Here is a 16,900-nt window from a genome sequence, read left to right as displayed (position 1 = left end):
CTGCCTGGTTTCTAAAGCACAAAAATCTTACTAGTCTGCTGTTTACCACATGGCCTTCTACAGCAAAGAGCCTAAAACTGTAACATACAGAAGGAAAAAACCAAAAAAACAAAACAAAACAAAACAAACAAAAAACCCACCCCAAAACATTCCTCAACAAACCAGGGGTTTGGGCCTTCTCAACACATTTTAAAGCTAAAAAGTAGCAGAGAACCAATCCTTTTTTTCATCTGAAGGTCACCTTTTAGCAATTATTACGGTACGTGAACAAAAAGCCAAACCAGAATTGGGGACAGGTAGCAACTCAGGGACTAGGCAAGCATATAGTTAGAAACAGCGCAAGCTCCCAGGAGTTCAGTTTAGTGGATGAGAATCTTGTTCCTTTCATTCTGTCACCTTCCTTGACCCATTCTAGAAAGCTACATTCCGCGAGAAAAATGTAGCTGCAGAGAAAAACTGCTCTCAGATAAATTGCTATGGTGCATCTCAAGATGTAGCGAACACCAGGGCCAATGCTGGCTAGTGCTTTCATTGGGGACCACTGCTAAGGTGACCTCAGCAGATAAATTAGCTTCATGAGGTTTCTGTCAGACCACCACAGCTGATTGCAGCTCCTGGAGGGAGTCAAGCACAGGCCTGTGGGCTTAAGAGTGACCTGGAGCCTAGAACACCCAAGGTCCTTTTCATCATTAAAGAGAGATAGATCATAATGGTAGTAGGAATCTGAAGAGTGACTGCAGCTACCTGCTGGAAAGGTATAGAGAAACGACGCCAGACTTCTCAGTGGTGCCCACTAGGAGTAGAACATATGACACCAAGCACGTGCTGGAACATGGAGAACTCCTAACCCAATAAAAGGAAAAAGCTGTCACCACAAGGGTGGTCAGATACAGAACAAGTGCATAGAGAGGCTGTGGAGCCTCTGTAGCTGGGAATGGCCAAACCTGACTGAACAAGGCTTGGAGCAGCCTGTTCCGACTGGAGCTGCTCCAAGCAAGACACTGGACCAGCGACATGTAGAGGTCCCTTTCCATCTCTGCCTCTGTGGTTCTTCAAGAGTCAAGAAGAGGAATGCAGCACAATTGGCATGTGTATATCAGAAGAGCTGCCATGGCTTTCCTTTTTACCTCTAACCACCTGAATGGGCCACAGATGCAGTACTAAGTTAATGTATCAGTGTAGCTGTATCGGCATAGCCATATCTGCTGTGAGCACCGGCCATAGAGCCATACTGGGTATGGAACAGGTCTGCTGAATCTGCCGTCACAGGACGGCAGCAGTAAATCCTTCAGGAGACTAAGAACCTGTATTTTTTCTTTTTAAATAGATCTTATGGAAAATAAGCCAGGGAGGGAGGAAGCCCTTCCTGAGGCAAGAGGGAGCCTTCACAGGATGAAGAAACATCACAGAAGTCAGAGACCTGACAGCACTGATGGGCCTTAATGACTCTATTTGGCCTTTAAGTGGGACTTCTGGGCTTGCACCCCTCAGCCTAAGGACCAAGAGCTCCACAAACTCCAAGCCTGGGGCTTCAGTCCTTGCTGAGGTACATAGTAGGTGTACTTGTATACAGTCCTTCCTCTGGCCTTGTTTCCTCAACAGTCCTAGTACCCACATTGCCAGCAGCCCTTATTGTAGGAAGAGCAAAATTCTGAGTTAGATGATCATGTTGACTGCGAACCAAGTGTTCCAAGAGTAAACTTGGAGACAAATGAGAGATGCGGTTTTCCGGTTTTGTAGTAAAAAGCAAAGCAGCTCAGTCTCATTTAAGCAGGCAATTCCCACAAAGTTCGGGTTTTCTGTGCTGTTTCCGTAGAAATATTATCTCTGTTGCTAACAACAAAAGGAAAAAGCGGCAAGGGGGAAGGATGACTGCATTGTATTACATCTCCATTGCACTAAAAGTGTTTAACTGAAGTTTTTGCTTTGGTAAGCCCATCCAGCACCAGGAGCTTATTTTTTAAGGTATTATTCTTTTGCCAAAGAGAAAGAATCAACTCTATGATCAAAATATACCCTACCTTCCTCTCCAAGTGGAAGATGGCTGGATGGAAACCTTTCCCTACCTTTTATATGATGCTAGTGCATCACAGAACAGTTGAGATTGGCAGGATGATCTGGAGATCACCTAGTCCAACCTCCCTGCTCAAGCAGGGTCATCTAGAGTGCACTGCCCAGGATTATGTCCAGACATCTCTAATAACTCCAAGGATGGAGAGTCCACAACTTCTTTGGGCAACCTCTTCCAGTGCTCTGTCACCCTTATAATTTTTTCCTTATGCTCAGATGGAACTTACTATTTCAGTTTGCGCCCATTGCCTCTTTTCCTGTTATTTAGCATCACCGAGAACAGCCTGGCCTTGTCCTCTTTACATCCTCCCTTCAGACAGTTGCACACATTAATAAGATCCCCCTTCAGTCCTCTCTTCTCCACACTGAACAGTCCCAGCTCCCTCAGTCTTGCCTCAGAGGAGAGGTGCTCCAGTCCCTTCAGCATCTTAGCAGCCTTTCGCTGAACTATCTCCACCAGCTTCATGTGTGTTATAGTGGGGAGCCCACAACTGGTCACAGCACTCCAGATGTAGTCCCACCAGGGAGTAAAAGACTAGGACCACCTCACTCTACCTTCTGGCAACGCTCTGCCTGATGCAGCTCAGGAAGCTATCGGCCTTCTTGGCTACAAGGGCTTGTTGTTGGCTCACGGTCCACTTCTTGCCCACCAGTACTCCCAGGTCCTTCTCTGCTGGATAGCTCTCCAGCAGGCTTGTCCCCAGCCTGTACATGCATGGTGAATGGGGTTATTTCTCCCTAGATGAAGGGCCCTGCACGGCCTTTTGAAATTCAGGAAGTTCCTTTCTGCCCATCTCCCCAGCCTGCCCAGGTCCCTCTTAATGGCAGCAGGTCTCAGCTAATTCTCCCAGTTTTGTATCAGCAGCAAACTTGCTAATGGTGCATTCTGTTTTTCATCCAGATCACCCATGAATCAGTTGAACAACCCTGGATCCAGCATTGACTCTCGTGGAAGAGGACTAGCTACAGGCCTCCAGTTAGACTTTGTGTCAGCAGTCACAATCCTCTGAGCTCTGCCATTCAGCCAATTTTCAATCCACCTCACTATATGCTCATCTAGTACTTCCTGAGCTTGCCTATGAGAATGTCATGGGACATGGTCTAAAGCCTTGTCAAAGTCAAGGGAGACAGGTACATCCAGTGCTCTTCCCTCATCTATCCATCCGAGTCTTCTATGATGGGATGACTTCTATCAGGTTGGTTAAGCAAGGTATCCCCTTGCTGAATTCATGCCAACTACTTCTGATCATCTTTATCATTCATGTGTATTTGCATACAGGCAGAACAATAAGTGGATTTATTATGCCCTTAAGAACTAATTTACATACTTTGCTGTTGGAAACATGTCCTATATCTATTGCTGAGAGCTAGGACTGTATTTAAGATTTTTCTTTTCTCCTACCCACAACAGTTTGTTTGGAAACCTGAGGAATTTACAGGGAGATTATTTCTCTAAGTCAATAATTTTTAACCTGCTGAGCACTTCCAAGATTTCATAAAGGGCAAAAAAAGGCATGTTAAATTTTTGCTATAGGCTTGTATTTTCTAAGAAGAACTCTGTACTTGCACTGGAAGAAAGCTTCTGAGGTCCAGTAGTGGCTGAGGGAAAAAGAATTAGTAATGATCCAAGAAGAACATTTTAGCAAGATCACACTGACTAAAGACAATTCTCATCACATCTAGAGTGCAGGAGTTCCCAAATATACTATAAAAATCTGGTTAGTACCACAAACAGAGACAATATCCCTTCCAATTAAAAAAAAATGCTGTTAACAGCTGATGTTGATAATGTGATAGGTTTAAGCAAAGAAAAATATTTAAACACAGTCTCCTTTTTTTTTTTTTTTTTGAAAAATGAGAAGTTTTCTATTCCTGTGATACAAGAAAAGAACTAGCACTATGCCAGTGATTTTCACTCTTTCACTGCAAACTCCTAAAAGTGGTGCAAGGAGATGAAGAGTCTTGTACAGTAAATTCAAGCCTGCTGACAGTAGGCTTGCTTTTCCTTAGCTCATTTTTGTCTGCAAGGGCTGCAATTCCAGGTTGAAATAGCATACTACATTATTACCAGAAAGGGATGGACTAAACATAATTATACTTGCCTCACAGGAAATAAATGTCTAGATTTCATAGGTAGGTAAAACAAAACTGAGGAAGAGATCAGTTCTTCGTTACAGAATCCTATTCTATAATCTCACTCTGTTGAGCCACAGATATAAGGTCTTTTGTCAAGACTTTTGCAGAGACAATAAGGAATCAGGAAAATACATATTTGGCAATAGAAAGGGTACAGGATGACAAAATAAACAATGTTTAAGGCCTCCAAAATAGCCATTAGAGAACATCAGAAAAAAGCAAGATCAAGTCAGACATGCAACTGTCATATTGCCATAGGCAGTTTGAACATGAGAGAAAACTTTGCAATGCCATCTTTTGCATGAATCTTCATTAAAAAAGATACCTGCTATTTCAAGTATGCAAATGCTCTCTGAATACAGCTATGAATTAACTTGACTGGGAAAGCCTGTTTTCTTAGGAGTTATTCTGTCCTGAAGGCTGTGAGTTTTTTGCCTCGTCAAAACATTGTTTTAATATTGACTCTTTCATTCAAAAAAAATCTGATACTTGGCACCTAAATTGCACCATCACATAATACAAATAATCTGTTAATACAGTAACTTCTCCTAACTGGTTCTTGTTTCCTTTGCCAGTCGAGGAATCCTACAAATACTATTTTGAGATATAAAATGTTGCCAAGTACTCCACACATGTTAGTATGGACTAGTCACGCTGGTCACCTGGGTGTCCTGTGCCAGCTCTGCCCATCCCCATGTCTTGTTGGAGACAAAGGCCACTGTTACGTTAAGATCCCTTTTTGTACTCCTTTTTAAGGTTCCCTATTTCATGTCAAATACTTGAAGGGGTGTTTCTTCCTGGTATTTCCAAATGTCCTTTCTCATGCTACTTACCCATACCTAAAGTACACAAATTCCTTCAGTGAGCTGTAATTCCTCACCATAAATCCTACAGCCTGTTTCCAATGCTATTTCTGGCACCACGGTAACCTGCAGACAACCAAACTCAAACAAATGTCTCCAACAAGCACCTACTCTCAGCCTTGCAGTCCAATATACTCATTGCAAACACCAGCCCCATTGCTTTTGTGAAGAATCCACCTGATCTCTACAGGATGCACCCCACTGACCCTTGCCTGCTTTTGTGAATTCATTGAAGTGTATGGATCTTTTCATATTAACCAAGTATTGCATTTGCTCATCATTCCCATAGCATAGGCTACTTGATTCAAGTAGGTTACTTGGTTATTTTTTGTGGACACCAATTTTATCATCCTCGGGCCCCTTTTTTTTTTTGAACATTTGAAAAAAATCCAGATTTGAACAAAAATGAGTGCTTCAATAATAATAATAAGTGCTTCCACTAGCTTAAAATTCTGAGGCAAGCAGAAGCAAATTCCAGGCTAATCAATAACAGCAATCCTTCTGCTTGGAATTCAGTAAAGAGGAAGGGATTTAAAGGGCATCCATGTGCTGCTATTCCACAGAACAATTCAGACCTCAGAGAATACCAGCCTACCAAGGATATGCTGCAGCTCAAAGAGCTGTAAAGCACAGGGACACCCCCATTCTTATGCTAATGTAGAGTAAGAGGCAAAGAAAAGACAAGCCTGAACAGAAAATATGTAAACATTACCCACCAGCAGACTAAAATAAAGGTAAGTACTCCAAAGGCCATGGAATATTGTTTATCTGCAGAGATGAATGGGCTGCTTCCCCATAGCAATTCAAGTACTGTTGTAAGGGTCTCATAAGATTTACTACTGCTATTTCCCACTCCATCTATAGCTTGCAGGGCTTTTTGCTCTGCTTTAACATACACACATGCCACAGTGAAAGTAATTAAAACCAAAAGAATCTTAAAAGAAAGCCTTTACATTTCCTCTAAACCACTGGAAAGACTTCCCATCTGTAATATCCTTTAAGCAGCCCAAGCACAGTTTCACAGTTTAAGTGAGGCAATATTAGCTGAACAAGGGGCAAGCCCAAAAGCTATAGTCCACAGTCCAAGGCTATTATAGTCCAACTAGAAGAAAATATAGTTTTATTCCTTACTATAATCCGTTTCGTTGTAATGTACTGTTGTATAAGCTGTAATCAGTCAGAAGTGTCACATGTGAGCAGACAACATATCTGTGCTGTCTTTTAAATATTGCTCATCTAAGAATAAAGTGGCCAAATTCTTCCACATACTAACAACATTCACTAACTCTCCTCCCCTTCTCCCCTTAAGCAGTCTGAAGTTAATAACTGGTAATTTACATGTGACAGTACCAAAACCTTTGCTGTAGAATGAACCGATAAGCTGATCACCGATCAAATAAGCTCTTTAGCACAGATGATTCTCTGCAACATCTTTCCATTTGTGAATATCTTCAAACAGCACAAGATACCAACTGATATAAAGCTGAATAGGCTTTACAGCATTTTCTGTTTTACTCTTGACATCTTACCTTTCAAAATTTTATATATTTTGATTGCATTGAAGATTTTTATGTTAAAGAGTTTATTTTCCTTCTTCCAAAGCAAATATGCTCAATAATTACCTATTTTCTTAATTGCAGCCAGCAACACTATTTTCCCCAGAACAGAATTCTAAGAAACTCACTGCACTCAGAAGCTGTTGGCCTTGGAGCACAGAAGCAATCTCCACTACTCAGAGACTATTCTGTGCTTTCTTATTTATAGTGGTGCTTGCAGATGTTTGGCACTCACAATACACACTGAAGACAAAGGCCTATGGCCTAAGGTAGTTTACCCAGCTTTAATCTGCCAGCTCTGCTCTTGCCACTGAGCGGCTGGGCTCAGCACTCAGCAGAGGCACATGTGGGCTATGCATTAATTGCCATGCAAATGGAACAAGCAGGTCACAAGTTCAAAACTTCAGACTACAGGCAGCACTTTTTCCATGCAACCTGCAGTTAAAAAATGGACCTGCTTGCACAGCGTGCAGAGCAGGCTAAAGCTTCTGGGAGGTCAAAATGAGATGGAAAAAGTTCATGAACGCTTTCTTAATTTATTACAAAAAGGCATCCCCTTTGCCTCCAAGTACTCTACTAAATAGACCTCTGCTCTGACCCAGCGTAGCCTTTCCTGCCCTTTGCTTGGGTTTTGATTAGAGACCTATAGAATCAATCACACAGAATGACCTTTATAGGATGGCAACAAACAAAACAGAAGAGGTCCTACAACAGCTGTGTATTTAGAGAGCACTGTTTGCAAATCAGCACCCTAGGATACTGGCCTGAAGCCAGGCTGACCGCCTCTAAGCTCTACTCTCTGCCCAGCTTTAGCTAGACAAGACCTGACAGGAGCTTTCAGCCTTGTTCTCCCATGGAGAACTCTGCACCGTACTCGTCTCTTGATTCAGAAACCCATAATCCTATTCCCAAAGTCCTGTATTCCTATCCCTCTGTAACTCTAGCTGCCATTATTTACCTTTCCAAATATAAATTAACAGAACACACGGTTGTTTATAAAACTCTTGCACGTATAGGCACATTCTCTCCTGAACACCAAGGATAGAGTTTTCTCTGGAAAACATCCTTTCTCACATCTCCGGTCTCTCACCACTCACAAGAGCCTTCAGTTTTGCAAATACGCAAGAACACAACCATTCTGCACTCATTCAGCAAGTCTTTTGGCTCGAATCTACTCCCTCTCTTACTCAGAAGGATGTTTAGCTCTCCCTTTCTCCTCCCCTTCTTTCAAAAGACACAGAGCTTGTTCGCTCCCAATAGTTACCCATCAGTGATCACCCAAATCACTCAAAGTGATTTGACAGCCAGTTAAAATACGACCATTTTTTCCCTATAACAGACAGTTCTCCATTAGCGATGGCCTATGAGGCTCATCAAAGACAAACATTTCCATGATATCAACTCTTTTATCAGGACACAGATACTAAAGCCATCAAAGTAACATACTTCTTTCAAACACTGCTTTCCAGCAATCCATACACAGAATTAAAGAAATTAGGGTATCAAGATAAGTGATTAATATAATTTTTCTTTTTAAAATTAGCTCTCCCCAAAACGACAGACTCCTTTTTCAATATCAGGTCACTACTGTATCTGAACAGGTTTCCTGTGTGCTGATGGAAGTGGTTCAGCTGGAAAGACACCCATTAGCTCTCACACCACTGAGGCACTGGGGGCTCAGAAGCTAACGAAGCTGAGAAGCCCAAGACTGAGGTCAGAATCCACTTTTCACAACAAGTCAATAGTTCCATTACATTATCCATAATTCTACCCTGATTGCACCTCTATCTTTCTGCTCTTGCTTTATTAAAAAAAACAGTTTACATACTGCCTAAATAGGCTACATATTTACTAAGTCTTTATATTCTCATCCACAACCCAGGTTGTGCAGCCAACTTGAGCACATAGGTGAACAGACGTTTAAAAAAAGTTATATATGTATACAGTTTAACTGCAAGGTTGTAGTCATTTGACCCTACCTCATTAAAGTCTTCCTACATCTGTAAATAGTGTACTTTTTTTTTTTTTTTAAACTGTAGATGCTGGAGGTCATTCACTGCAGTTGTAGTGGAGAGGTGGGCAAATATCCTCCCTTGCTTATTGCGCATAAAACTATATCTAGAAAACAAAATAATCTGTTCACAGAACAGCAAGGATAGGAGTTACAGAAAGCCCTTGCTTGTAAGATATTCCGTCCATTTTAATTCCATGAATCTGTTAAAACACAAAGCACATTTTCCTTTGCCTACAACTACTATTTTTCCAGACTTCAGTGTGACCAAATAGTGTGCCTACCACATAAAATGAGATAGGCCACATTCTGAGGATACAGCTTTATTTTCAAGAACAAAACACCACACCATTTCTTTTAGGTAGAGGATTCTATTACCTGCTTTTCTCCACAGATCTGCACTGGTGATACTTTTATAAAAAGAAACACAAACTACTACAGAACTAAGTTTAACTAAGAACTAGTTTAACTAAGATTAACTAAGTTATACTTACTGTAATCTGGGAGGCGTCCATGAATTGTAGGCCAAAGTAATCTGTTTCCACAAGGTCCAAATGATACACAATCTGGTCAAACAACTCCTGCCCCTTTGCATTTTTCTGCAATAGAAAATCAAAAGCGATTTTTTTAAAGTTTCAATAGGGAGGGAGACACTGCACAATTAAAAGTATTATGAAGAGATACACTGCTTGCTTAGGCAAAGAAGAATATTGACACTTACTTTCTTCCAAACAACTGACATGTTGTCCCAGTCTACAGCCATACCAACAGCACTTAATTTTTCTCTTAAAGCTTTCAAAGACCACTGCAACTCAATATAAATGAAAAAAAAAAAAAAAACTATTACCCTGCAAGTGCCCTAAGTTGCAGAAACAACATTTACAGCTTATGAAAACAAATCTGCAAATTCTCCAGTAAATGCCTACTTGATACATTGTCTGAAATCTGCTGTGCTACCCAGATGTCAACTGCATTCTTACAGTGCCATGCCACTATACAAGCAGCAAAATAAATTCTGGAGAACTAGAATACCTGAAGAGTCCTAGGAGAAGAGAGGAAAAAAAAGATACATACATACATATACACATACAAGTGGAATTTGGTAATAACACTACTAATTGCAATTGCATTCCCAGCATTTAAAATGCAGCAACAAAAGGTACAGCTGCAATCTAGCATACCAACTGCAACACAGGAACAGGGAAACACAACTAACCTCAAGCACAGGCTGTGGGCAGTATCAGGAAAGTTAACTGACCTCAAGGAGTCAGTACCTGTCTGCACTTGTTCAGAGGTTACCTCAAGAATTCAGGTCTCCAGGGCTTCTGCTTCAAACATTACAAGAACCAAAGCTTGGAGGTTATGCGTGGGTAGGAGGAAGAGAGAGCTAACAATACAGTTTTTCCATACCAACTCTACTGTATTGCTCCAAATCTCCAATTTGTGTGTCAGGAAAAAATTCTTGGGTAAAAATAAACTAGGTAAACATATATCTCAAAAACATATTGAAGCTACATGTGTATTTTATACAGGAAAGACCAGTACACAGCTCTGAAACTAATTATTTGTCCGCTTTCTTCTGTATCACTTTTTTTTTTTTTTAATGTTGAAAACTCAAAGCCATCACACATTCCCACTTTACTCCAAAGCGTAGCAAAACTCACGGATTTCAACAGAATGAGTGTTAAATGGCTTTCTGATTTTTTCTTCTGGCCTTCCACAAAAGAGCAGCATCAACCATAACACGACATACTCTTCTCCAGATCTGCAGGCTGTCACACTGGGAAAACCTGACTTCTCCACTCCAAGGAAAGAGAGGGAGTTTAATTTCTCTCCGTTTTTGAGAAGGTCAAGCACACTTAGGTGTAGGCAGCATATTTTAAGTTGCAAATTGACTAATAATGCAGAAGCACAGAAATGGGATTTTTTCAAACTCCAAGAACAAGATTAAGGTTCTTGCTAAAACAAGTTGCATAAAAACTTAACGTAAGCTTTAAGTTAGTACCCTAATATACGGCTTTATTATTTTCCAGGCAAAAGGTGAATAAGAGACATTCTTAAAGTTCAAGAAGCTATTGAAAGCAGTGGAGAAGATAAAAGCTTCTTAAAGCAGGATATTACTAAGAAGCCTTACGATATACAATTTACGTTACTGCTTTACAGTTTCAATAATTGCTGCAAGGCAAAGTAGAAGTTTGCTAAGAAAGCATCTAAAATGCTTCTTCCCCCTCGTATTTAGTAAATGCGGCACCTGTTAGAAGATGTAAAATCAAAGCACAACCGAATTCAAACAGATTCTGCTCAAATGGAAGAAAATCATCTAAAAGGATTTAAAAAAGTGGAAAGGCATGAAGAAGTCACAAAACAAGGCAATACTCCTTCAATGCCCTCTGACCACTCTGTTCCTGGTGCCTGCTTTATGGCATACGCTACCAGCCTGTTTATCTACCATCAAATGCCACACGCCCAATAGAAAACACTGACAGCAGGTTCCACCTTGGGTTAACATACCCAGACAGTAGTTAATGTTCAACGTGCGTGTTGCATGGAGAGAACAGCCCTGCACTGCACAGCCGTGCCATAAAACCCAGTTTTGCACACACAGCTGCGAGGAAATCATAGCATTTAAACTATCGCTGGATGAACAGCTTGCCCCGTTTCAGATAAAGCTGTTCCAGTCATCAAATGGCTGTTTTCCCCACTGTTACAGTGAGGAAGATAAAAGTGCACAGCCCCCTTTTCCTCCACTAGCAATAAACAGGATGATATATCTACTCATTTCTGCCTTCTTGCTGCCTGAAAAAGGCTATGTAATCACTTGTAATTTAACAAATTAATGCTTTCCTCTCCACAGCTTTTACAATTTTAAGGATCCTTGTTGAAGAAACACTTGAACATTAACAGTTGTGTCTAATCCGACAACTGTGCAGAATTGTCAGATATAGAAAAAAGCACCTAGCTTATACCTAAAAATTCCATTTAAGAAAGGTTAAATATTTAACACGGCTTTTCTTTCCTTATTATTTTGCTATTGAGGAATTAAGAGTATTGAGGATAATTATTTTCTTAAAATTACATTTCTTTCCTTATTTGCGTGAGCTGAGTAATGAAATTCTAACAACGCAGTTGGCACGAGTTGTTCTAGAAAAAGCACCACTGCTTTACACATCACTAAAAAGTCTTATGCAGCAAGTGCCTTCGGTAAAAGATTTGCCTCCAAAGTTTTTTTTACTATGGTTTTTATGCAAGCATCAAATATTTATCCTCCTCCTTCTCCCACAGTGAGAGCTGCCTTCCATAACAAGTAACTTGCCAAGCAGCACAAGAGCAATCGACACATTGCAACGAACAAGGCTATTAAACACAATTATTAACTCACTGCTATGAAAGTTACTGTAAGTTAGGAAAACAGATTAAAAAAAACGAAAGCTGCAAAACCATCGACAGCTACTAATGGAGCACTGGTTAGAACCAACAAGAACTTATTAGAGCAACTTGAAACCTCAAAGGCAAATATTTCAGGGCATTTCAAATATCCAGCTTACAAATGTCAAATGCCTTCAACAACACAAAGCAAAACTGAAATAGCATTATGCAGCCCCTTGTGTTCCTGTTTGTCTTGGGAGAGGTTTAGAAATACTCAATTGCACTCCCAACTCCAGGTTGGGAAGCTCCATGTTGAGAGACTAATCGGAGAACAAGAAGTATTTCATATAATCTATTCTGTATGCTTAACTCTCAGAAAAGCAAGAGTTTTTTTTTTTTCCCAGAAAATAAAAACTCTGAAGGCTAGTGTTATTTGTGATCCTTTGGCCAAAATATCATAGTTGATCTCTACATATCCTCTGGCTTTACGAGCCTGCAACTCCAATAGTTCTAAGATGGAAGGAATCTCAATATAGGAAGGTACACACATATACTCTCCTTCAGCTAATTAAAGGGCAGACCCAGCACTCAAAAGAGGATGCCCCCAAGGGCTTTGAATCCCAGAGCCTTACTCACCCTTTACCCTATACTGAAAAGCCTGCCCCATATCTAATATATACATCCGGTTCAATAACCTAAAATTTTGAAAAGATCTTTTAGAATGTGCTGTTTATCTGACCTAAGAAAAAAAGAAAAAGAAAAACAAACAAACAAAACACTACGACTACACTATGACTAACCATAACCTGGGGACTTTCTGGCAAGGACAATAGTAATGAACACAAAACATTTCCTTTTGGAACCTGAAATTTCATTAGGATGCATCTTCTGGAAATGCAGACAGCACCAAATCCATCTGGGATTAATGAGGCATCTAACAGTTCGATTTTGGGCTTATATTAAGTATTAAGTTCATAGAATCTTTTAGTAAAATACTGGCGTGTTCTTATAACCAGAAGAGCTTCAAGCTCCACGGCTCAATGTTGTTTGAGAATCTGCCTATTAGTGCTAATACCTGTTGGAGGATATTAGACCCGCTGCTGCCTCCCTGCCCCTCTCTTTTTGAGAAACCTTGAAGCCACGATGGACAGACTTTCAATACCTAACTGCACACACTGCAGCAGCCTTACAGGCTTGTTCAACAGGAGTTTTGCCTGACATTTCTGGGTAGAAGAGTCACTCCTTCCCCAAAGCTAGTTAAGTGCAGGGGAAGACTTTGAACTAACACAATTAACAACATGCACAAAAAGGACTCTGTGCCCAGCCATATGCCTGCTGGTTTTGATCAACTCATTTGCCTAACTTGCAATTTCCCACGACATAGAGGCATTTAATAATAACTATATATATAAATAATAAAAATAATGAAATTCCACAATGTAAAACAATTACAGAAGAGCTTCAGACTCCAAGATCCAACAAACAAAGTGTTTCTTTGCATATCCAAGATATTTTCTGAAAAAGATAGAAAAGAAAGGAGCTGGGAAGTCACACCACAGAGAAGTAAGATATTCTTCTGCTTCCTTGCTGTTCCTGGAGACTGATTTTGTGGATGACCACTCTAAGAAGCGCTATAAGCAGGCTTAGGCCAGCTAGTCATCACTCATCAACAGGCAAAATCCCAGCAGTACCTCTAAAACATGATTAAACTCACAATCCAATCCCAATTTCTAGCCAAAAATCCACTGGGTAAAAATATCTGTTTTATGAGGATTTACTGGTGAATCCTCCCACAAGGACTTAAATCAGCATGAGTTTATAAAGCCCTGTGGAGCCATACTACAAGCTGCATAGGCTATAGCTAAAGTAGGTCTAAATCTTCAGGTGCCAAAGACTTTCGGTCTTGGGAAAGCTAGGGAAATTTTAGCCAGTTAAAACTAGAAAATAAGCCCAAAGATAAAATTCTTTAATTAAAAACACTCCCAGACTTTATATATGTAAATAGGTAGGAGGTTTTAACAAGCTTTTTCTTTTTGGAAGGAGGGGACAAGAATTAAATGCCAACCTCATCAACCACAGATGCTTTACCCCAACTGTCTCAGGCCAGGTGGACAACAGTTGGTTTCAGGGATTCACTAATTGTTTGAAAGGTTCTTCCCAAGAGGATGAAGAGGGAACACAAGAGTGAGAAAGACTTCCAGCCTAGTGCAGACAGCACAAAATGTCACTACTGGGCATGTCAAGACTGACAAAAGCCGAATATCTTCTTTCTTACCTTCTAAAAATTGAAATGCTCTGAAAAGGAACAAGTGGTATGGAGCAACCAAGTAGAGAGCATTATATGAACATTACTTGAATGAACGTCAACTGGTGAGTCTTACTAGAGACTTTTAGATTGCATCATAAACAGCAAAGTATTAAGAGATTTCAAAAATAACTGAAGTTGTACTTGCAAAAAATAGCTTGTCAAATGGTCCAGGTTTACATCAGACATCCTGCATACCCACTAAGAAACAAAATGGTAACAAGAAAATGAAACTAAACCACTACAAAGAAAAAAGTCAACATGAATTAACTGTATTGTCTCCCAAGCTGAAGACTACCACAGAGACTAGTTCCAGATTTAGATCTGAAGAAGGCAGCATTATGTATGCTACAATACATTGAATATTTTTGCATGGTGATCTGCTGTGACCTAATACACACACATACCAAATTTTAGCCTCTGTGAAGCTAGTAAAGGTGTATTTGTAGCAAGCCAGTTTCACAGGCCTGATGTTGCTCCCTTCTCATGGCATCAGTTTTTCTGCTCCTTGGTGTCTCCTGAAGCAGAGGAGCTCACCATCTACTCGGTACTCATACACTTGACTGTTACTAATGCATTTTTTTCCCTCCAATATACTCCTTGGTCTGCAATAACTCTGTTGGCCACATCGTTTAGCATTGAGAATTCCCGTTACTTTTTAAATGGTCACTGTGAGCACTGCTTCCCAGAATCTTAGATGTGACATGAGCTTGCCATACATAAAGCTGCACAGGCTTCTGATAAGCCTCAACTGTCGTTTACCTTGCTTTGCTCTTGTTAGTCAAGCCCCCAGGTTCACCAGCACATTCAGATGCTGGCGCCAGACCCCGATCTTTGCGTCATCCAAGCCTGGATCCCTGGGGGACATGACTAGTGTGCAACCAGGCATCTGGGTGATGACTCTGGTGAGCACATCAGAGCTAGCTCTTAATGACAAGTTGTGTATTAATACACAGCAGAACTGCCATAGCACCCACAGCCTCAGCCAAGGAGAAGGAGATAGGCTTCCAAAAGCTGCTCTAAAAACCATGCTCTCCCACTGTGCTGCAACGTCCATACAAGCTCTGGTCTCTATACACTGCTCTGTACACTGCCACACAGAGATGGGACACACTGCAGAGAACATGTTGCTCTCTGCAAACTATCCCCAACCTCAGTCTCTGTTCTATGCTCTACTCGGGGTGACCTAATGAATAGGTTCATAAGACCAAGGAAGGAATTGTATCTTTATGCTTAAAATTATGCTCATATAGCCCCCTTGTGATACACAACAAATCCTAGCATTACGATAAAAATAAATAAAAAAAACAAACAAACATAAAATTCCTTCCAAACACATCATATTTTCACAGGACTAACTTGCTTGAGCAAGAACTATAAGATCCTAGGTTATTTTCTATCAGCCTAACCACTGACTCAGTTTCCAGTTCTAGCTCCAAGCTCACTGGCACATACACCACATTTCAAACGATCATGAAAACTCCCATCCCATCAAGACAGGGACAGCAGCATGGCTTCAGTGCCTGCTACTGCTTGCAAATTTAAACTTAGTTCAGCCCAAAGAAACAAGCAACGTTCCTGAATGCATGCAGAAACTTTTGAGCCGAGAGGAGAACAATTCAATTCTTGCCCCTTAAAGAAATTAGTGAAAACAAAACAAAAGCAGTGCTCACCCCCGTTAAAGGGCTGGAAATAGGACAGAATAACTACAAGAGACAAATAACAATTCTTTTCCTCCTAACAGTACAGCTAGGACTGAAGGCAGAGGGGAAAGTCTGTACAAGCAGCATAGAGAAGACACCTGAACAAACAAATGGGTCACTCTATTTGACACTTGCCAAGCACAGCACTCCACAGAACTGAAGGCACATAAGGCAGTATCTAGGATAGAAACAGGGGACTTCTCAGGATACTTTTCACAATGTGAGAGCAACATTGGTTACGTTTCTTGGATCAGTCCAAGCTTATTACATCCTACATAAGAGTAATCCCTCATGAAGGCAAAGCCAAAAACAATGAACAAAACCAATGCACCCAAAACAAAACACGGAAAGAAGTAAGGGTGGGGAATAAAGACATTTTTTTCTAGCACTGCTGAATACTCAAGATAAATGAAGAAAGGACTTTGCATCATTCCTGAAGTACGAACTCACTGCAAAATCAGCATAGTATAGTAATAACAGAGAACACATGGACAGGGAAACAGAAGAAAGGGGATCACTGTACAGTCACAGCAAACACAGAGCAGCCCAAACCATGCAAAGTACCCTGCTGGAAAGATGTCATACAGCAACACTTAAAACACACAGCATTTTCAGGAAAAGTCAGCTGAGATGCGAGGATCTGATTTCTTTTCCCTTAGCCAGTTCACAAGACCCTGTTTTCAGGCACTTCCTTCCCAAACACAGCCTGCCTCTCACTGAAGTGGACAAGTATATGTGGGCCAGCTTGGTAAAGTCATCTGTATAATGCTAACCCTTTCTGAGAGCTCTTTTTGCAGAGTTGTTTTCACATACGTGTTTATAACAGCTGGGTTTTGCTGTGCAGCTCTTGAAAAGCCAGTAGTACAGGCATACTTGGAATGCCAGGAGTC

General features: G+C 40.7%; 1 protein-coding gene across 2 annotated transcripts in view; it reads right to left on the bottom strand.

Annotated features, from left to right (window-relative positions):
- Positions 1-16,900, bottom strand: part of EPB41L4B (erythrocyte membrane protein band 4.1 like 4B) — a 157,839-nt gene that overhangs the window by 103,988 nt on the left and 36,951 nt on the right. For both annotated transcript variants that reach the window (XM_088526024.1, XM_088526016.1), the window contains exon 2: positions 9,131-9,235. In XM_088526024.1, coding sequence (XP_088382150.1) covers positions 9,131-9,235 — 105 coding nt within the window. The remainder of the gene's footprint in view (positions 1-9,130; positions 9,236-16,900) is intronic.

Source organism: Tinamus guttatus, unplaced genomic scaffold (genome assembly GCF_059628265.1).
Source record: "Tinamus guttatus ecotype Peru unplaced genomic scaffold, ASM5962826v1 Tinamus_guttatus_pri_ptg000025l, whole genome shotgun sequence".
NCBI classification, from domain to species: Eukaryota; Metazoa; Chordata; class Aves; order Tinamiformes; family Tinamidae; genus Tinamus; species Tinamus guttatus.
This window is presented reverse-complemented; position numbering and strand designations above follow the sequence as displayed.